This window comes from Enhydra lutris, unplaced genomic scaffold (assembly GCF_002288905.1).
Source record: "Enhydra lutris kenyoni isolate GAN:26980312 unplaced genomic scaffold, ASM228890v2 scaffoldscaffold13, whole genome shotgun sequence".
NCBI classification, from domain to species: domain Eukaryota; kingdom Metazoa; phylum Chordata; class Mammalia; order Carnivora; family Mustelidae; genus Enhydra; species Enhydra lutris.
The window spans coordinates 6,587,413-6,608,956 of record NW_019154097.1 but is presented as its reverse complement, the minus strand read 5'-3'; the positions used below and the strand labels follow the sequence as shown (position 1 = coordinate 6,608,956).

Below are 21,544 nucleotides of genomic sequence, written 5' to 3'. Positions count from 1 at the left end.
AGATAAAATCAACAAGGAAGATGGCACCATGTAGGCTTCTAGAGAGAAGGATCTGAGTCTCACAAGATTAGAGGTCCCAGGAAAATTAAGAAGGCCTGGGAGGTTTTCCTCAAAATGCTCTAATTTGGCCAGGCAAATTGCCAGACAGATACCCAATCAAGACTGGATTAATTCTTTGTTGGTTGCATGGTTGCAATTATTTTACACTGTGAAATGTAAAATGTATTCATGCTCATACATTTTAATTATTGCGTTTTCCAAGCTGAAGTGCCAAGCATGCCTATTGGAATTACGTCCTCTGAAGTGCTGGTCTTTCTTTTAAATGGCCCACGCCTGTGACCCACCATCCCTGCTAACCACGTGGAACTCCCCTTTCCCCTCCGTCCTCCTCCTTGGAAGTGACCTCCACAAGGACAGAGACCACACCATGTCCTGGTCACTGATGGAGCTACAGAGCTGGGTACAGAGCAGGGATGGATGGATAGATGGACGGATAGACAGAGAGAGAAGGAATCTAGTAAAAATGAGCCTTTACGTGGGGTGGGTTGAGGGTATCACAAGTACAGGCCCTGGATGGTAAGCACGGAGCGCTTCCAGCAGTCCTTCCAGCTCTGAGCCTCCTTCACCTGCAACATGCTGTCCTCCTGGATCTTCTTCAACTCCTTTTCAAACAGTGTTAGATATTTCTAGGAGCAAAGCAGCAGGAGGAGGCCAGATGAGGAGGGTCTTCAGGACGGCCGCCCACTGCTCCCGTGGCCTCTGTCCCCTCGGTCTCACTCAACCATTCCTCCGGAAGGTCCTCCTTCACCCCCCAGTCTGGGTGGGATGTCCTTCAACACCGGGGCTCAAGCCATCAGACCCACGCTGTCACTGGGACTGGACATGACCTGCAGATCTCAGCCTCGGGCTTGAGAACATTAACCATCTGGAGTGTTGACACCATGCTCTGGGGCACCCTGACATGGGTCATCTGCTCCATGGGCCAAAGCTCGGGGAACCCTGTGACAGGAAGCTCCCTTCTTCCTAAGGCAGCCAAAGAGCTGCCCTGTGCTCCCTGGGTCCCACCTGGCCCCACCTGGTCTCTCCGCTCACCAGGTAGACAGCATCTCGGGCTTCCACGGCTGCCAGGTGACCCAGGGTCGTTTTGGTGGTGGTGATGCATGATGTTTTCCGGAGGAGAATGTTATTTTGGATGGTGACTTCGGTGGGTTTGATTCCTGGCCACTTCCTGCATATAAACACACACGGTGAAGTTGGACAGGCTTGTCCTCATCATCGTTCACAGCGCACCCTCCAATCCTGGTGGAAGAGCCTAGCAGATCTTTTTTTTTTTTTTTTAAACATCATGTCTGAAATATTATCATTAAGAGGAAAACCCTACTGAGCACTTAACATTATGCTTCTTCAAATTCTATCTCGTACTTTCACACTGTTTAAATCCGTGTGCGTGGACGGTCTTGGGTTCTGCGCAGGGCGGGAGGAATGCCATACCGCTGATTGGCTCCCTTTACCAGGCCTGTTTTCTCAGCAGGGGGCCGGCCAGGTGACAGGCACCCATTCCTGGCCCATTTTTCCTACTAGGCTGGGCAAATCACTGCCTGACTTCTTCCAGAGCCACATTCTTGGGGCCCAGGGAATAAGCACTTTGACAACTCCCATGCAGGGGTTCATGGTGCCACCAGCACCTCGAGAATGTGCCCCATACTGGGATGGGCCTCTCTTTTTTGTAGCCCCCCCCCACTTTGTGTGTCTTTAGCAGGGAAACTAATAGCTGCTGAGCTTTTGTTATGTGCCAGAGGCATTCTAAGAAAGATCTCATCGAACTTTCTCTTTGGAATGCCATGGAAGGTGGGCTGGACATGCCCATTTCTCAGGAGAGGAAACTGAGGCTTAGAACATAATGCTTTTCCAAGGCTTCCAGGCTCCTAACCATCCCACTGCCCTGTGCTCCAGCAAACACCACCCTGGGTGAGTATTCCTCAATGCTCTCGGCTCTTACCTGCTCCCCCGTTCAATCAGGGGCTTCTCACTTTCTTCCTTCAGGGAAAGCCTAGCAAGTTTCCTCCGTATGAGGATTGATGTTTTCTGTTTGGGGGACTCCATCCCTGGCAGGCAAAAGACAGGTTATGACCATGGCCTCACGCATAGGCTGAGATCAAGGGGATTTCCCCCTGACCTTACGTTTGGAGGGATGAGGGCTTCCTCCCCTCCTTCCCACTTGGAGTCTCCAGGGGGTCACAGAGCCTGGTCCCACAGAGAAGCTGAGGGCACCAGATCTGTAGGCCTGGGGTGGAGGGGGGCAGCCAGCAGCGGCGGCCAGGGGGCCTGGCTGAGTGATGGGAAGTATGGCTTAGGTGCCCTTCCCAGCTCCAAAGCCCAGGACACGATGCTCTGACCTTCACACAGTTCCCATGAGCCTCCAGATAAGTTTTAGTTCATACTAGCGCAAATGGGTTCTGATGGAAGAACTACCCCTGGGGCAAAAATATTCAAATCATCTCTCTGATGTCTGGCTCACTGACCTGTCCTTCGATGTGCTTTCCTGAGAGGGCCACACCAGTGGTATGAAAGCCAGCAGGCAGGGGCAGCCCCAATCTCCCAGGGAGGGAGCCTGACTTACAGCAGGAAAGGCCTCCCTGGGGCTGATACAGGGCGTCTCCCCAGCATCCCGGTTCCTTCCAAGGTACTGAGAGTGTCTTCGCTGCTGGCTGGTCTGCCCGTTCTCCCTCATCTCTAATGCCTCTGCAGGCCCCGCTTCCCACACAGGGCTCACCCTGGACAGAGAGACTGCCAGTATGGGAACGTGACCAGTGCCTCAACATGCATATATATGTTGACCCCAAAAGTCCACTTCTAGGAACCTAGAGCCCCAGAATAGAGATATAAGGATGCAGATGCTCCCTTCAGCACAAGCACAGGAGTGAAAAACTGGAAATGGCCCAATGTTCAACAGCAAGGAACTAAGTAATAAATTAGGATGCACAGTAAGAGAAAATTCTCAAGAAGATGACTGACTGGCTTGGCCAATGACCACTTGAGGGTGAATTAAGTTATAAAAGAGCACATACCCTATAATCTGCCCCACAAAGACACACACGCTCAGACCTGTGCCCAAAAGGAAAGGCCTGGAGGATGGACAGCCAATAGAAATGGCACTTCGTTCTGGGTGGAAAGACTGTGTTCTTTACTTTACTTCCTTTGGAACTGATAGTGAGTTCTTAATTTTACTATAAAAATGTATTGTCCTTGGAAAACAAGCTTTTTAAAATAAAAATATTTTAATTACTTGCTAAGTTAGTGATAGATGGATAACATTTAATACATGATTCACATCTTTATATATAGTAGCTTGCTAAAATATCTGTCCAGGTGCCTCCTTAGCGCAGTAGGCAGCACGTCAGTCTCATAAAATATCTATCCAGTTTGTAGTTTGTCTTTCAATTTCTTGACATTTTTTTTTTGTTTTTGTTTTGGCCACAGAAGAGTGCCGGCCGTTTCCTTAATGGCTTCTGGCTTTCCTCTCATACATAGGAAAGCTGCCCCTACCCCAAGATTATGAAAATATTTACTATTAGGGTTTTATTTTTTTACATATAATTTTTGACCCACGTGGGGATTTGCTTTTTTAATTTAAACAACAACACTTTACTTTTTTTTTTTTTTAACACTTTACTTTTAATGAAAACAAAAATCCATCAATCCTCTGAGTGGAAAGTCTGTTTTCATTCTGGTGGAATGGGGGAAAAGCAGATGGCTCTGGCCCATCACCCTCCACCTCACCAACCCCCTGGGGCCCAGGCATAAGGCCGGTGGCATGACTTACTTGCAACCCGGACATCATCGATGGTGACCACTTCATCCAACTGCAGCAGGAACTTCTCGGTGAAGGAGGCCAAGTTGGCTATGAAATGCCGGCCGTACCTCCTGGTGAATTCCTGGGGAAAACATGGGCAGCCTGGTGTTGCAGGGAGAGGAGGCTGCCTCCAAAGGCAGGCCAAGGGAGGACTTGGGGAGACGGCAGGTGAGACAAGACCAAAGCCATGTGTCGGCTATGTCCAAGGTAAGTGGCGTCTGGTCCTCAGCCAAGAGGCCTCTCCCAAAAGCTGACTGGGCTTGAAGATAGGAAGTGATTCATTAGTGGCCAAGGGATGCCCACAAGCAATTCACTAAAGAGATATAAATAGACATGGATCTCGAAAAAAGAAGTTCTCATTAGTAATTTTATAGTTAACGAACTAAGAAATCAAAAGACACATGTGAGACCAGCCAATAATGACGAGCCAGCCCACAACACATGCTGACTTTCATGCCCATCTTCAGCCAGGATGCCAGCTAGGTGCCATGCTCAGTGCTGTCGCTGGACTGTCAGTTGGGGCAGAGGAGGGGCAGTGCTGCCCTCAGCACCCTGACCTGGGCACCACTGACCTCAAGCTTTTCCCTGGTTGTCACGATCATGGTGTCTAAATCATTCTGCCTTTTCTCTTCCACTTGACACAGAGACTCCATTTCTTGGAAATGTGCGGGATGTCCAAGATTTGGATGGAGCTTCTGGGCATTTTCATCCTTCAATCAAATAATCCAGAAATTGGTGGGGGTTTTGACCTGGTTTCTAGGTCAGGAACAAAAGGTCATTGGCCCATGTCCTCTGCTAATAAAGGCCATGGCCAGAATGATGTGTGCTCCAACTTGGGTGTGTGAAGGGCCATGGATGGGCAGAGGAGAGGCAGAGAAGGCCAGATGGGGGCATGGTTGGAGCTGACACTGAGAGCTAGGGAATGGGAGAGCTGAGCAGCTGCCTCAGCACAACCAGGGCCTTAGTCCAATAAAATTGATGGCATCCATGTCCCATGCCTCTAAGGACCAGGTAGCCCATCACTGTTGATGTCAATGACCACACTCCCACAGAAACAGCAAACCCACCCAGTAAATAAAAAAATAAGTTTATTGAACACCTTCTATGAAGAAGACATTTCTCCAATGCCCTATGCCTCTCCCCTCAGAGCCAATCCGTCAACCCCAGCCTGGCCAGTTCTGCCTATGCCCTGCCTCCATTTCTGAGCTCTCAGGGCCCTTGGTCCTAGAGAGGAAGGGCTGGGCTGGGGGCCCCCACCTTCCCTTTCTCCAGCTTCTCCTGATAATTCCGGAACTGTCCCCGGATCTCTTCGGCAGAGACACAGAATCTTTTCCAGTGGTTTTCCTTGAAGTTCTCCATCACCAGCCAGCACACCTGGGGCAGCAGCTCCTCAAATCTCCTCATCTGGGCCCGCAATTCTATAAGAATTGGAGGTGGGAGGATCAAGGGAGGGGACAGGAAAAGGCAGGTGCTGAAGTGGTCAGTCTCACAAAATCCCAAAGCAATGTCCCAAAGAAAAAGACGGGGTCTACCACCTGGCAACAGCTACCTCAGAGCAGTGTGGAAAACACTGAATTAAGCAAGTTCAAAGGACTTCTCTTCACCACTCGGCAGGACCTCCCAGCTCATGAAAAGTGCAGCCACTCTTGAAGAGTCTTTCTCATCCCTTCAAAGACAGCCTTGACTCCAGTCCCCTTCTGTCCCTCTGGACCCCTAAGTAGCTCTATGTTAGATCTACCTTCTCATCCAATATCCCTTTGCCTCTCTCCCAGACTGTGATCTCTTTGTTTTTCTGCTTTGTATTTTGGATGTTTTCTTTGATAGTAAAGCCATTCATAATTTTAAAACTTCATCTATTTATTTCTCCAATTTAGAAGTTCTATGTGGTTCTCTTTCCTATCTACTTGGTCATTTTAATAGCTTCTCACTCCTTACTCATTAATTGATTAATTCTAATAAATTCTAATAATTAATTCTAATTAATTATAATAAATACATGATTTTATATTCTGGTCTGATATGTTCAATAGCCAAAGTCTTTGCTGATCTCATTCTGTGACTCACACTTAAGGGGCCCCTTTCTTGTGTGTGTGTGTGTGTGTGTGTGTGTGCGTGCGCGCGTGCGTGTGTGTTTGTCTGTTATCTTACTGTGAGTTTTTATTCTGGACATTTGATGTGTGAGAATCCTTAGAGGTCTTAACTGAAGGCGGGTTTTTTCTAGAAAGGATGTGTAGTTGTCTCCACCAGGTAAGCATCTGGGCACCACTAACACGAGCTCATTTTGAGCTATATTATTCGATGGAAGTCTTTTGGATGATCCGCAAAAACAAAGTCAAATTCAAGCACAAAAGCTGTTTTATAGTTATGGATTTTTTTTTTTAAAGATTTTATTTATTTGCCAGAGAGAGAGAGAGAGAGAGAGCACAAGCAGGGGTGAGGGGCAGAGGGAGAAGCAGACTCTCTGTTGAGCGGGAGCCCATCACGGGACTTGATCCCAGATCACGACCTGAGGCAGAGGCAGCCACTTAACCAACTGAGCCACCCAGGCGTCCCAATAGCTATGGGTTCTCATTGGAGTTTTCCTTCTGCTTTACCCAGTAGCAGAGTTTCTAATAAGACTGTTTCCTTCTAGGGGAGCCTGGGTGGCTCAGTGGGTTGGGGCGTCTGCCTTTGGCTTGGGTCATGGTCTCAGGGTCCTGGGATCGAGCCCCACGTCGGGCTCTCTGCTCAGCGGGGAGCCTGCTTCCCACTCTCTCTTTGCCTGCCTCTCTGCCTACTTGTGACCTCTGTCTGTCAAATAAATAAATAAATAAATCTTAAAAAAAAAAAAAGACTGTTTCCTTCTAGTCACTGGTGGTGGTAGTGGTGTGGAAATGGGGAGGGGGGCTTGGTTTCTGTCTCATTTGTCCTACTCTGCAGCTGGAGCCCTTTGGGGTCCCAGTTTTCTGTGGCTTGTGTCCTTCCAGACTTTCTCCCTTGGGTGGTCTGGGGCTTTGTCTCTTCTTCCCAAGGCCCTGGAGACCCACGAAAATAAAGGTGTAAGTTCACCTGGGAGTCAGCAAAGGCCTTCGGGCAATGTGTTACTATTCAATTTCTCTCTTGGAGTTCCTATTGTCACCCAATTTAGGGGCCTTGTGTGTTTCTTACTTTATTGCTAGCTCACCAAGACATTTAAAAGACTTTTTATCACAGGGTGTCTGGGTGGCTCAATTGGTGAAGCAGCTGCCTTCAGCTCCCGTCATGATCCTGGAGTCCCAGGATTGAGTCCCACATCGCGCACCCTGCTCAGCAGGGAATCTGCTTCTCCAGCTGACCTCTCTCATGTTCCCTCTCTCTCAAATAAATAAATAAATAATATTTTTAAAAAAATGACTTTATCACAAAAATATTATATCCAATACTTTCAAATGTTTTCAGTGGGAACATTGGTCAGGATACTGGACTCCCATGCTTTGGGAAATGGAAGTCACCATTTAATGGGAACTGTGACTCCTGCAGAGAAGGACATAATCTGCAGCATTTCCCAAACCCATTTGACCAGAACCTTTTGTTTGAGGACGGTCATAGAGGCTGGGATCCTGGAGTTCATGTGGGGAAATTCTGAGCTAGAGAAACAGTTTGAGATCCAGTCGCTCTACTGTAACAGCAGCTAGCCCCACACGGCTGATTTTCCCTGGATGTGGCGGGTCTCTGCGGCAGTGAGTGTTGTCCTAATCTCTGGTGTACAGATAAGGAAACTGAGGTTCACAGAATTGAGGTGACTTAATCAAGGTCACAAGGCAGGGAGATGACAGTGCTGGGTCTTGATCTGAGGTCTGGGTGTCCCCTGATCCTCTTCCTCTTCTACCAATAAGCATGCTTGTGAGGGGCCCTCAGGATTCCTGCCTTAGAAGCAGGAATAATTAGGGCTTACAAGAGCATACAACAGACATGGCTATGGACAAAGCTGTGGAGGAACGTGGAGAGATGACAAAGGTGGGCACTGGGTGTGTTTTCACAGCTTCTTTCAAGTCATTACAATAAACGTGAACAGACAATGTGTTCTACCTGTTTTTGTGTCCCTGCTCTCCAGGAGGCTGTGTCTGTTGGGGTCATCAGAGCCCAGCACAGGCCAGGCATACAGTAGACACTTAAACAAACAACCATGGAAAGTTTTCTTCAGACGGTCAAATACAGAGTTACCACGGGGCCCAGCTGTTCCACAATTTGTTATATACATCCAAGAGCAGTGAAAACATACGTCCACACGAAATGCATGTGCGAATGCATGTGGCAGCATTATTCACAGTGGCCAAAGGTGGAAACCACCAGATGAATGGATAAACGAACCATGGTACGTGCACACAATGGAATAAGAATTGGCCATAAAGAGGAATGAAATAGTGCCACTTGCTACAGCATGAGTGAACCTTGAAAACATTACAGAAAATGAAAGAAGCCGGTCACAAAAAACCACACAGTACATGGTTCCATTCATACGCAAGCCTGGATTAGGAAAATCTATAGAGGGAGAAAGCTGCTGAGCAGTGCTGAGGGCTGGGGCAGTCACGGAGGGACAGGGGTTCTGAAACTGGCAGTGGTGATGGTTGTCTGACTCTGTGAGTCTCCTAAAATCCACTGGCTTGTACTCTACATGGGCGAACAGGACGGCATGTGAGTATCTCAGTAAAGCTCTCAAAGTCATCTGTGCAATGAACAAAGCATTCTTAGTGATGCCCATCACCAGATTTCTCAAGAAACATGATTTTTTTTTCCAGCATTGCTTTTCCTCCCAGTTCAATCCGATCAACACTTTGACCTCACCCTAAGAGGATGGCTCTTCTTAGGGAGCCTCCCAGGCCTCCCCCAGTGGCCTCCAGGTCAAGAAGGCTTCCTGCGGGCTCTGAGGCCCAGGCTCCCCTCAGTTGGTGGCATGTGCCATGCCCCTGACCCGCCCACCTGCCTGCCACCTGCACCCACCTATGAGGCAGGAGTTATGGTACTCATCAGCCTGCATGTGGTACTCCAGGATCTTCTTGCAGATGTTCTCAGCGCACTGGTCAAAGTTTTCATACATGCAGTCAGGCCTGGTGATGGAACGCTTCTCTCTGCGATAGAACTCCTGCAGGAGAGGCTGACCATCACCACGGGGCTCCAGAGCATCACCACGCTCCTACGACCTCCACCCTGTCCTCCACGCCGCCTAGCCCTTTCTCCTGATGGCACCCCTGCCAGCCACACTCCTCCTACCCAATTGCCCTTTTCACCACTGTCCTTATCCCAGATGCAAGGCACACATGACCGAATGGCAAAACTCTATTTGTCCTTCAAGACCCAAATGGAATCTTATTTCAATGATCAGGTCTATAGCTTTCTACGATGCTTTCTCTGAAGTGCCAAGCTGGGTACTAGGCCGAGTACCACCAATATGGAAGACTCAGAGCCCCAGTTCTGAAGGATTTGCAGCCCAGTGGGAGGCTGACAGGAACATGCACAGACACCTGCGTGTGGGGTGTGCAGGAACTGGGCACTGGGTAGCTCCCATTGGATGTCCCCCCCAGGGTGCCTGCTCTAGCAGCCCCACCCATGAGGCCATCATGCCTGTCGCCCATCTGCGGGACACTGGCCTCCCAGGCACAGAGACTGGGCTTGCTGTTTTGGCCCACTCAGTATCTGACACACAGTGTCTGGGAAAAGTCTTGTGGATCAATACATAGATAAATTATTGAATGAGGTTTAATTTTTAGGAAGACACAGGACGTGACATGAAGGTGGGTACTTGTGGGTGTGGGAGCTGGAATCCCTTTCCTCAATTTCACCCATAAGGCCATTATCAGCAGAACAAAAGAGGCAGAGGCAGCTGTGATGTGTGGCCCACAGCCGGTCAAGGGACAGGCCGAGGCCTGTAGGTAGCAGCCCTCACCTCTACCACGTTCAACAGATGCTCATTACTCTCCCAGAGAAGGGTCAGGATGATCCCTTTAAAGTCCCTGCAACACACAAAAGACAGATTCCTGAGGGGCCTTGTCTAATCACACCAAATGGTGTGGACAAAACCAAATGGACAAAACATTCTGAGTGCAGAGTGGCCCAGCCAGAATTAGACACTTCATGTGATGCCCAGGTGTGCTCTCACCTGATATTTCTATGTGTCTAGTTTAAATCCCTCTCCTATGTGACAAGGTGGGTTTGGCCCCTTACAAGAGTCTATTCTCTTTTGGCCTCATTGATCCTTGTAGCTATTTGTTCCTGCCCCGGGACCTTTGCACATACCGATTCCCCTCCCCACCCCGAGAACACCTCCAACTTTCCTGTTGGTCACATTTGCTACTGCTCTTCCTCAGATCCCAGCTTGGTGACAATTCCTGACCATCTTATTCCCATGCTCTCAAAGTGGTCCTCAGCCCTACAACACTACCCACAGGGGGATTTAGGACTGACTTGTGTGACTGGCTGATTAACCTCTATCTCTCCCAGAAAAACGGTAAAGTCCACCTGGACACAATTTTTCACAATTTCTGTTAATGACACAGTGACGGTTGAACACACATGTTATTGGCCAATTCCTAAAATATATGCATATCGGTCACTTGATGTTTCATTTGGAAAATCTGCTCATCATAATTAAAGAAAATTAGAAATAGACTGAAAAGCAAAGGGAAAAATGAAGGCCAACATTTTATGATATTTCCTTCTGCTGCTTTTAAAATCAATTTGGAATTAGGTTCATGTATATTTTACATTCTGTTCACTTGTTAAGTGTTCCCCCACATTAAGATATCTTTTTAAATGGCTGTGTAACACTACTGAGTATGGAAGCACCATGGTTTGCAATCTCCTATTTTTAGAACGTTAAGTTTTCCCATTTTTAACCAGGATAAAAAGTATTGCGTGGTGTATCTTTGTGTGAGTTCTCTCTTCTCAACGGTTTCCTTGGGAGAAACACCTTTTGGTGCACAAAAGCCATAATTCTATGGCCTTTACTACCTTCCCAAACTGCTTTCTGGAAAGATCTTTTACTGGCCGTGATAAAAACTCTTTTTGGCCAAACGTTAGACAGAATCCTTTGTATTTTTCACCATCCCTTCCCAAACAGTCTGCTGTATGATTCATGCCACTGGCATGATTTGACTAAGGATAATGTGGAACCTCACTGGCTTCTCTGGGAAGCTTCACGCATCCCCAGACTGGCCCATCTAAGCCCTCTGCCTTCGCCTCACCTTTGTTCCTTGACTTCCTCCTCTCGCCACCTCCATCTCCCCTTCAGTTTCCTGGTACACTTTGACATGCCCCCCTGCAAAGCCCCAGCTCTCTCCACCCTGAAGGAACTTTCCCTTCCCATTCCCACCCTCAGCTCCCACAATCCCTGAACTCTAGGTTTCCCATCCCTCTCAGGGCTCTCAGGGAACCAGAGAACCCTTAAAACAAATATCTGAGATGGAAAAGGAAAAAGGGCTAATTGGAAATAGGTTGAGTGTTTTAGCCACTCACATGCACCCCAGAATTTGAGAACTCTTACTGAGTATACCTATTTTCATGGCACTACAACTAATCATGGGGGTTCAGTAAGAATCCATCCTCCTTGTAATGGGACATACTTCAAAGCACTGATATATAACCAAGGCTTTGGCCAGAATATCATGTGGAGAAGGACACATAGAATCAGATATGATCAGACAATTTTAAGGAACTAGGGTCAATTTTATGGAGCCAATGGTTTTTACAAAGCCCTCTTAGGAAAAGCAGCCTGTACCTGGCTTACAGGGTTCCCAGCTTACAGGTGAGGAAGGAAGACCCCTTCCTAGCAAGCCGAGGAACCTAGAATACTGTGGGGCCTCAAGAAGAGAGGGTTTCACTTAAATCTAGAAGGATTGCAGGTTAACTCTGGCCTGGCTTCTTAGCCCCAGGAGGCTTTTGCAAGTCTACTCTGAAACTCTTTATGAAGAGATCTGTGCAGTCAGTTACCACACTTGCAGCACCTACATGAAGAATCGGGCCAAACCTAAAGAAATCAGGCATGTTCTGTAGACAAGCATCAGAAAGAGGGGCGATAGAAGTTTTATGCCTCAGTGGAAAACTACAGCACACTCTTGCGGGTTAGAAGATTCTAGTCCTGTTTACTGTCTTTGAGCTTGTGTCACCTACCTGTGAATGGGACTGGGATCTTGCCATCTTGCACAGTTGGTCAGTCCTTACCAAACATTCAGTTCTGCTAGTTTCCTTCAATATCTGGCTACAACTCCCCCAGTGAATGTTTCCAAATTCTCTCCCACTCGGCTGACTTGATGCCACCGAGAACAAGGCTTGGCTGCCTGGATCTTTATTGGGACTTCCTGTCGTCTATGGCTGGCTTTCCCTCCAAAATCTAATGAAGTCCAGCAAGCTGACACTGGACAAGGGACAACCATAACGCCTAGAGCTGCTCCCGTGTGGGCCACTCAGGATGCTTCAGGCCCAGCATCTAGAAAGCTTGACTGGGTACCCTACCACCGAGTCTCAACAGGTGGTTCAGCTGGTCTTTAAGGAACAAAAGCCGATGGAATGAGAAATGAACTGATAGTATTTCCTTGAATAAGAGGAGGGACTGATCATGACTCTCTGCTCGACCAGACTTCAGACAGGCTCTTCTGAGCCTACTTCCTGACGAGGCCTCATCCTTGGGCACTGTCTTTGGCCTGCTAGGTCTTATGAGAGCAAGAACACTATTAAGTCAGTTGAGACACAACCCCCCACCCTCATATTGGATGACCTTCGCTATCCGATCACCATGACCAAGAATCCTGCTAAGTAGGCTTAGCAAGAATCCCACTACCCTTCAATTTTCCACTTATTACCCACCTCGCTCTGCACACTGGCTACAGATCTTCTCTTGTCCTTATTGTATTCTGAGTTGAGGCCCACTTTCCCCTGTTGGAACAGTCTTGGTCCTGCATAAAGTCTTTCTTACTGTTCTAACAAGGATCAGAATAAAATTTCCTTCAACAACTCACACTGGCAGTACCTGGGAGGGACCATCTGCACCCTCCCTTGATATACTGGGAACTTCCTCTAAAAATCTATTTACAGATTGGTTAATCTCAGGCAAAATATGGAATGGATTTCTTCCCCTTTCGTTGGTTTGCATTCTAGTGAGAATTAGTGTTTTCTCCACATGTGTGTTCCTAATTTTATCTCCTCCTTGTGTTGTCTCTTCCAGTTCTCCCCCTTACCCTACTGAGTGCTGGAAATTTCCTTAGCAGTTTGCTGGGGGTAGGGAGGCAGGGAGAGGAGCCAATTTTTGCTTTGTTGACCTTATCTACCACTGTTGTGTCTTGGCTGGTTGTTATGTAACTTTTAATTGCAATTTACCTCAGAGGAGTTAAAAAACCTATTTTCCAAAGTTTTCCATCATTTTTCCTTGTGCTTTCATCTAGTGTTTCTTGGGGTGATGATCCTGTATAGTCAAGGGAGGCCTGTGGGTGACCCTCTGCTCCTCTCTACAGCTCCACGAGGAGGATCGTCTTCTACCCACAGTGCACAGAGAAGGTGAAGGCTTGGGAGACGTCGCTTAGCCAGAGTCCCAGTGTGGGGGTCAAAACATCATCCATCTGATTCCATTTTCTGATCAATTCACCACTGAATGGGGAGAGGAAAGTCTCTCCCCTTTCAGAGATTTCATAAATGCTGGATTTATTTACTTTTTTTTCTGTTTAGTCTGTGATTTTTTTTTTTTTTTCCTACCACAAAAATACCATGGTGCCTCAATATGGTGGCTAACTATTTAACAACACAAAGGGATGGACTACTAATGCATGTGACAGCTGGAGCGGACCTCAAGGACATTATGCTGAGTGCAAAAAGCCACTCTGAAAAGGTCATACACTATATAAGACTGTTTATATGACATTGTTGAAATGACAAAATGGTAAGGCTGGAAAATGGATTTGTGGTTGCTCAGGGTTGGAAATGGTGAGGGAGAGAGGGTAGGTATGGATATGAAGGGATAGCAGAGTGACCGATCTGTTGGTGGTGATGGCATAGTTCTGTTTCTCGATTTTGGTGATGGTTATACGAATATACACATGCGATAAAATGACAGAACTATACAAAATGGAAAGAGAGAGTCAAGGTTTTAATGATAAGGAATGTCTTTTTGTGAGGGAACAAGGGAGATTCTAGCTGCTGACTTGGACCCAACTTCTGGGCCACCTGAAGTGAAAGCCACCTTTTTTTTTTTTTTTTACAAAGTTCACAAAACCCCAGAGATAAGACCAGTGGGGCAAAAAGCCTGATAAGTAGGGGTGCTGTGATGGTGAGATCCCTGGTTAAGGGGGTTATGTGTGTATTCATTGTATATCTTGACTTTCTCTGAGGGTCCCCAGTTTTCTGAAGTTAAAATCTTGCTTGTTTAAACAGCTTGAAATGTAGCCATATTAAGTATACTATTATAATATAATATTATAATATATTAAAACATACTGATTGTTTTAATCAATAAAATTAAAATAAAGGAAAAGAGGAATGGGGGAGGTGAGGCATTAGAAAATTGAAAAAACAAACAAACAAACAAACAAAGAAACGACAAAAAACCCCAAACCTAAAAGGGGTATGCTCCCTGCTACTTAGCTTGGAAAATGAGAAATTTTGATGAACATGTCTCTCAAAAGAATTTAGGTGAAATGGAATGAGACACATTGACCTTGATCCTTACCTGTCCTCTCACCCACCTCTCCTTCTTCTTTTCCCCCCAGTTGTGTCAGGTTTAGCCACCCCCTGAGACAATCAGTTAAAGAGTTAAAGGATGAGGTTCCACTTACTCAGCTGGAGGTGGTGGCTTCTCCCCAAGCACCTGGAACTTTCTGTCCATTCGGTTGGGCTTGGAGTACCGTGTGATGCTGTGAGACACAGGTGAGTCAGTGCCTGGGAGGTTGGCATGGACAGGCAGGTCTCCTGTGCCTAGAGCCTCTGGGGATACCATGACTCCCATGTCTGGGGCTGAACCCTTCAAGATACTTCCCTACTCCCCATCTTCTGTGGAGATAATCTTATTGTGGGGGTGAAGTTCTTATCGTTAAAACCCACCCAAGGTCCCTGAGAGGGGGGTGAAGGGCCAGAAATTATGTATCCTTGCTTCCCTGTAGTGAGGACCCAAAGAAAAACAGGTTGAGGTGCTTCTCAAATCAAAGTACGTTATGCCCAATTAAACTTGAATTTCATAGAAGCAGCGAATAATGTTTAAGTAGGTCCCAAGCAACATCAGATAGCCCTAGCAACATGGACTGTATTTTGTAACCACTGAGAGACTGACTGTACAAATGGATAGCAGCTGGACTGTACAGAAATACAGAAAGCTCTGAGCCACACCCTACAGCCACCTGCCCGGGAAAGCAACTCCTTGTCGACTGTAAAAAAAAAACTTGGGAAGCCAGCCTGACGTAGGGCAGACTTGCAGGAAGCCTTACTGTTATCTCTCATGGCAACCCAAAATGCTAAACAACAACTCATAACAGTCAGCTCCAAAAGGTTAGGACTGGATTATTGTCCCTCTTTCCAACTTGGGATTAACCAGAGAAAGCCAAATACACAGCCCCAAGTAATCACATCAATTGGCTGCTGCTAGCTGGCCGGCCTCCAGCTTCCCCATGTCAACAGCCTCCAATAAAAGCACACGGAAAGTCTTCCCTTTCTTCACCGTCGCCTTTTCACTCCCTCAGCTGCCTTTGAGTCTCTGCTAAAATGTAAGTGATGCTGGCTGACCCCCTTGCTGTACCACGCTCCGAATAAATAGCCATTGCTTTTCCCATCTGACTGGTCTTGGGTTTATTTCCACATTGCAGATGGCGTTCATGTTCAATTGGGCCTCTTGGAGGTATGCAAAGCAGGAATTTCCTCACTACCACTTCTTCAAAACCAGGAACTAAACCATATAAACAAAGGCTCACAGAGAATGCAGAAGTCATTTCAGCCACTGGCTCTGTTACTTGCCTTCTATAAAATCATTATCAGGGGACAGTGGGGCCCACACCCACTGAGCCATGAGTCTAATGACCCCAATGTGGGCACAGTGGGTAGAGTACCTGGCCAGGATGCAGAAGTCTAGGATTCCTTCTGTAAGGGAAGCCATCTCCAATGTGCCCCCCTCTTTTTAAAGATTTTATTTATTTATTGAGAGCAGATTACCTGCTGAGCAAGGAGCCCAATATGGGCCTTGATCCTGGGACTCCAGGACCATGACCTGAGCCAAAGGCAGACACCTAACCTACTGAGCCACCCAGGCACCCTCCAATGTCCCTCTTTTTTTTAACCAGGATGATGGATATGGGAAGAGGGCTGGGATCTAGCAGCTGCCACCACGGAAAGCCACAGAACATCAAGATGGATTCTTGAGGTGGGAGGCCCATGTGAGCCAAGTCACTCAGCAAGAACGTGCACAGACCTGACTAAAGCCAGCTTCAGAGCCAGCCTCTCATGGGGTCCCTTGGGGGTCTCAGAATAGTGAGCATAGGTGGTGCCTTCTGAGGACAGTCTGGTGAAGCAACAGGGTGGGTTCTGGCCTATGTCTTGGGGGTGAGGGAAGGCATGTGGGGAGGGGAGATCCTGGGCAGCCCAGACTCCCTACCTTGCCGTTGAAGTGGCACTGCCACTGGACTGGGCTTTCTTCACGACATGTTCCCCCTGGTTCTGGTGTCGCTTCAAGCCTTTGGGTGATGAGTGCCCAGGGCAAGAATGGAGGACCGGAGGTGAGGATGGGCCAGGGGGCTCCCCCACCACCAGTCTCCTGAGACCCACAGGCCTGTTTGCCTCTACCTGTCTGGGACCGGTCTTTGTCACATGGCTGGGTTGAGCATTTTTCATCGGGAAGTCTGAAACCAAAGGAAAGGACATGAGCTTTTTCCCAGTGAGCACAAGGTCAGCTACCATCCCGGTTAGCCCACAATACTGTGTGTATCAGTCCGATTATGAGCCTCATTCCAGAGGAGGAAACTGAGGTTCAAGAGGAGAAGGTGTTGTACAAAGTCACAGGCTGTCAGGGGTGGGAAACTTGTGTGTGGGACCCCACGGATGGTGCCTGAAGTTTCGAGGCCATGAGCTAGGGTGGCAGGCCCTCTCACAGATCCCATAGCCACTCACTGCAGGATATTCTTGACCACTTCCACAGCTGGGTCTTCAATCATGGGCTTCCCCATGCGGCTCGGCTGGGCGAAGGACTCGGGGGTGACCAAGTCTACCTTGGCCTCCTCTTCAAGGGCTTCTGAAGACACCATGATGTCACTCTCCACCTCTAGGTCTGTCATGACATTGTCCTACAGGCCCAAGAGAAGGACCTGAGTTGGTGGGCCCAGCCTCAGTCCAGAGATGCAGGCAGGTTGTGTTCGTGTTTCCAGGGCCTGCAGCTGGCAGCCAGCTGCCTGATTCTCTGAGCCTCAATTTTCCTTCTTAAAAATGGTAATGGTCCTATCTCTTTTAGAGGGTCATTCATGCAGGTATGCACGCGTGCATTTATGTGCGCGTGTTGGCTTTCAAAATGTTTCCCAAGTACTTGCCCAGGTGCTGCCTGGGGCCTGGGACACAGCATAGAGGTGACATGTGACCCTCATCTTTATGGGGCATACAGTCTAGTCTAACATGCGCTTCCACAAATAAATGATTGGTCAAAACTGGGACCAGCGTTGTGAAAGAGAAGTTCCAGAGTCTTCCATGAGACCAAGGATCATGGACTTATAAGGCCAGCCTGCAGATATGCCCAGGCACTGTTCTTGAAAGGGAGGAGTGAATGAAAGTGTACACAAACGAGGAGACAACACCCCCCAAAAGTTGGATCTTGGAGAAAGGGTAGGAGTGGTGGCCCACAGGGGGTGCTTAGTTAGGTTGTTCCCTATCTTACCGAGTGTCCTTCTCTCAGAGGGAGACTATAAGAGGGAAGGACCCTGAGTTTCATCTGGAAGGGCGCAGTGCCAGTGGTGTGAGGGACGCTTAGTACTGGTGGCCTGGTGTGAAGAGCCTTCCCATAAAGGAAACACTGGCTCAAAATGTGGCAGTGAGAAGGTGCCCAGAAAAGAACTTTCGGGGTGTCGCTTTTGCCCACATTGGTTCTACGACACTCCACCCCTGGAACATGGTTGAGTGCCTCCAGCATTCAAAGCCTGATGTGAGAGGCTGAGTATGGGTGAAGGCGACAAGCTCTGCCCTTTTGGGGCACACTGTCTAGAGAGACAGCCCCTAAAAATGGAGACCTCACTGTAGGGTCTGAAAGAGAAGGCCCGGGGGTAAGCCATGTCTTTGGGGTGTTAATGAGGGCGAGAAATGAAGAGGCCATGGAGGGCAGGTTGAGAAGGCCGTTGTAAAGGCCCCGTCCCAGGGTCTGGATTTCACCCTGAAGGCAGAAGAGTGACACAGTCAGACTGATCTTCTCCAGACTGCAGCTCAGGGAGTGGATCATGAGGGGGAAGTGAGAGGGCATGGGCACCCAGGTGGGCAAGGAGAGCAGGTAGGGATGGGGTGGGGAGAAGATAGTGGTTGCTCATGGGTGTGGGCAAGAAGGAAGGGGCTTAGAGGTGAGGGTTGCCTGAGAGCCAGTGGGTGGGGTAAGCCGAAGGTCCTGGTGGAGATGAGGAGGTGGTGTCAAGAGGTGAGGGGTCTTCTAAGCACCCAAGGCAGGGAAGTGGACTATCTGGGATTTGAGCTCAGGTCTGACTGCATAGCCTATAGTCTTTCTAGTAGATACATATATATGTATCTACTAGAAAGTATATATATAGTCTTTTAGTAGGCCTGTTGTCCAACAGGAGCCTGGGAGCCTCCTCTTCCCTTAGGCTCTACTGAGCCTACACCTGATGGCTCCCCCACCCTTTCCACTGCCAGTCCCTTCCTTTACTGTCCATTCCTTACGGCAAAGACCACTTGAGTCATGGACGCTGTGTCCAGCCTGCAGTTGAGGTACTGAATCCTCTGGCCCAGTTTCTCTTTCCAAGTCTGGACGAAGCCAAGGAGGTCTTCCGAGGTCACCATCTAGGGGAAGAAAACCACAGGAAGCAGGCTGAAGGAAGGCTAGTTTCCTACATTTGAAGTGCAGGCCTCTTGGTTCTCTGGAGGCCTCTCACTTGCAGGGAGAGCTCCGAGACAGTGGGGGATGCCAGCTGGCTCCCCTGTGCAGCTGCACTGGGGCAGCAAATCCTTCAATGATGGGGCATAGGAATTCTAGTCCTGGTTTTATGGGTTCATTCTGGACTAATCATTTAAATTTGCTCAACTCCATTTCCTTATTTGCACGGTGGTGACCCAGAATGTTCCCTTGGATCTCTTCTAGCTCTGAAACTCTGAGAAGGAAATGTTTGGCCCAAGATGGCCAGGCTGTGTAGGAGTGAAATGACCACAGCCTTTCTGAAAGGTGATCTAATAAGGTCAGGGGCACATGCAGCAATCCCACAGACCATGCCCCTAGGTGTGCAGAGAAGCACCTGGAAGGATGTTCACGCTCACTGCACATTTCACACATCACTCAGCAGTCCTCACACTTGGTCCCCTGAATTGTCCACTGGCCTCTATAGACAACCCAGGCCAGGAGGTGCGTTGGCCTCTTCCGCTTCCTTTATCTCCACTATGCTCTGAATCCTATCCATTCCCTTGCCACTCAATTCTGGAATCAGAGGTATCTCTGCTGGCACAATTCTCTCTGCCTCAGTTGCGGCACCCTGCCTCACTTCTCACTCCCTCCCTGACTTTCTGCACACAGTAGCCAGAAGGCACTCTTTGTGTGTGGCACTGAGCCCATGACCCTGGCCACATCTGCCCCTGGTTCCCACCGCCTCTGCCATGTATCCAATGCATTGTTCCTGTCTCCCAATCACTGCTTTGCAGATAGCCAACCAGTCCCCTCCATCCAACACGGTTGCCTGCCCACCCAAGTTCATGCTCCCCTGCCCTGGCCAGGAGGCTGTGCAAGCCCCAGACCCCCTGTCCGGCACCCTGACACCACCAGGAGGGTACAGTGAGGGGGCTGGGGAGGTGAGGAAAGGTAGAAGTGCAAATGTTTCTGCTCTGGAGAGAGAGCTATCTCTAGAGGGTCTGCTAAAGGAGTCACTTCAGATAAACCTGCTTTCTGTGTTCCTGGGTATGTGTAGAAAATAAGTACAGGAAAATACAGAGGTCACTGGGGGCTCTGCAAAAAAAAAAAAAAAAAAAAAAAAAAAAGAAGAATGAGAGAGAGAGTGAGAGAGAGACAGAATAAGATGAAGGACATGTATTCACTCTGTGCTTTGTGGATGTTTGAATTTTCTTCAAGAAGCATGTGTTACTATGCAAGAAAAAGCAACAAAGATAGACACTAAATGTCCTCTCAGTGTTGACAAAAATAAAACCTCAACTCAGTCACTGAAATGGAAGAGAAAAGACAGAGCTTGGTGAGGAAGGAACATCCCACTCAAGAAACCTCCAGCTGAGACTTCTGGTTCTCGAGTGTCCGGGGGAGTCGTTGAGCAAACATTGCTCAGGGAGGCCAGGTCTGAGCATGAAACTCATGGGGGAAAACAAGCAAGGAAACAACAGAAACGTGCAGAGAGACCTGCTATGCTGATCCGTATCGCTCTCGTTTGGACTCTTCAGTTTATACATAGAAAACAGAAGTCGCCAGTGTGTGTGCCATGATCAAAAAACCAAGCAAATGAAAACAACAACAACAACAAAAGTGGTTGTTCAGAGGCCAGAGTCCTGCTTCTATCTTTCATTGAGGGCTGAGTTCCAGTTACAGGGAGGGATGCCTGGTGACATCGGAGGGGGAGTGAGGTCAGACCTAAGCCCCCAACTCTCTGGACTCTAGAAGCCTGTTTGGGAGGGTCTGGGGGCTGAGGGAGGTAGCTGTGTTTTCTCTTCGTCCTTAATTCCATTGACTAAAGCAGGAGTTGAGTAGGAAGGCTAGGAGGCCCCTCTGGAGTCAGAGGAATTTTGATGACAGATATAAGTTTACTTCTAGTTTATAATTCTGGTGTAATGCATCTTTACTATTCATAGCTTAGCAAATACTGAATACTTACTTTTTTATCTCCCTTTGAGTTTCGACACATTTCTACTTTCCTTTGGAGCTGTTCCAGAGAAGAATTTAATCCATCTGTTTGCAAATTGGATTTTGCAACCTAGAAAAACCAGAGGTTCCATGATTTGTTTCTAGAATACTTATTTTGACCAGGAAAATATATTATCTGGGAGATGAATTCAATATTGGAAAAACGAAATGGGGGAGAATACAAAATGTTATCAGAAGCTAGATCAATGCAAATGTAAAAACTTTTTTTTTTTTGCTTGCTTTTTATTCTCAAACAGATAAGGTTTAAAAATAAAATCAACAGGGCGCCTGGGTGGCTCAGTCAGTTGGGCGTCTGCCTTTGGCTCAGGTTGTGACCCCAGCGTCCTGGGATTGAGCCCTGCATCGGGCTCCCTGCTCATTGGGGAGTTTGCTTCTCTCTCTCCCTCTGATTCTCTGCACCATTCACGCTCTCTCTCTCACAAATAAATATAAATAAATAAATAAATACATAAATAAATAAAATAAAATCGTCAACCCACAGTAGTGGTTAAGGGCATTGTCCCACTGGGGAGGGTTGTCTGTATAAGCCACCTAGAAAACATGAGGAGCCTTAAAACATTCGTGCTCTGCCCCCGTGATCCAGCTCTGCGAGATACCCATAGACATAATCAGAGTTTCCTGTGCAAGGGTGTTCATAATACCATTGGTATAAT

At 47.9% G+C, this 21,544-nt stretch overlaps 1 protein-coding gene across 1 annotated transcript in view; it reads right to left on the bottom strand.

Moving 5' to 3' along the window:
* Positions 1-225: 225 nt before the first annotated feature.
* The window catches only part of LOC111146215 (coiled-coil domain containing 180), a 61,637-nt gene continuing 40,318 nt past the window's right edge, over positions 226-21,544 (bottom strand). Inside the window, exons 24-37 of the mRNA XM_022501659.1 lie at positions 20,842-20,940; positions 18,701-18,820; positions 16,943-17,115; positions 16,619-16,674; positions 16,431-16,509; positions 14,629-14,706; positions 9,756-9,822; positions 8,813-8,954; positions 5,111-5,271; positions 4,426-4,563; positions 3,824-3,935; positions 2,000-2,105; positions 1,093-1,228; positions 226-686 (exon numbers count right to left, since the gene is read on the bottom strand). Coding sequence (XP_022357367.1) covers positions 555-686; positions 1,093-1,228; positions 2,000-2,105; positions 3,824-3,935; positions 4,426-4,563; positions 5,111-5,271; positions 8,813-8,954; positions 9,756-9,822; positions 14,629-14,706; positions 16,431-16,509; positions 16,619-16,674; positions 16,943-17,115; positions 18,701-18,820; positions 20,842-20,940 — 1,599 coding nt within the window. The 3' untranslated portion in view covers positions 226-554. The remainder of the gene's footprint in view (positions 687-1,092; positions 1,229-1,999; positions 2,106-3,823; positions 3,936-4,425; positions 4,564-5,110; positions 5,272-8,812; positions 8,955-9,755; positions 9,823-14,628; positions 14,707-16,430; positions 16,510-16,618; positions 16,675-16,942; positions 17,116-18,700; positions 18,821-20,841; positions 20,941-21,544) is intronic.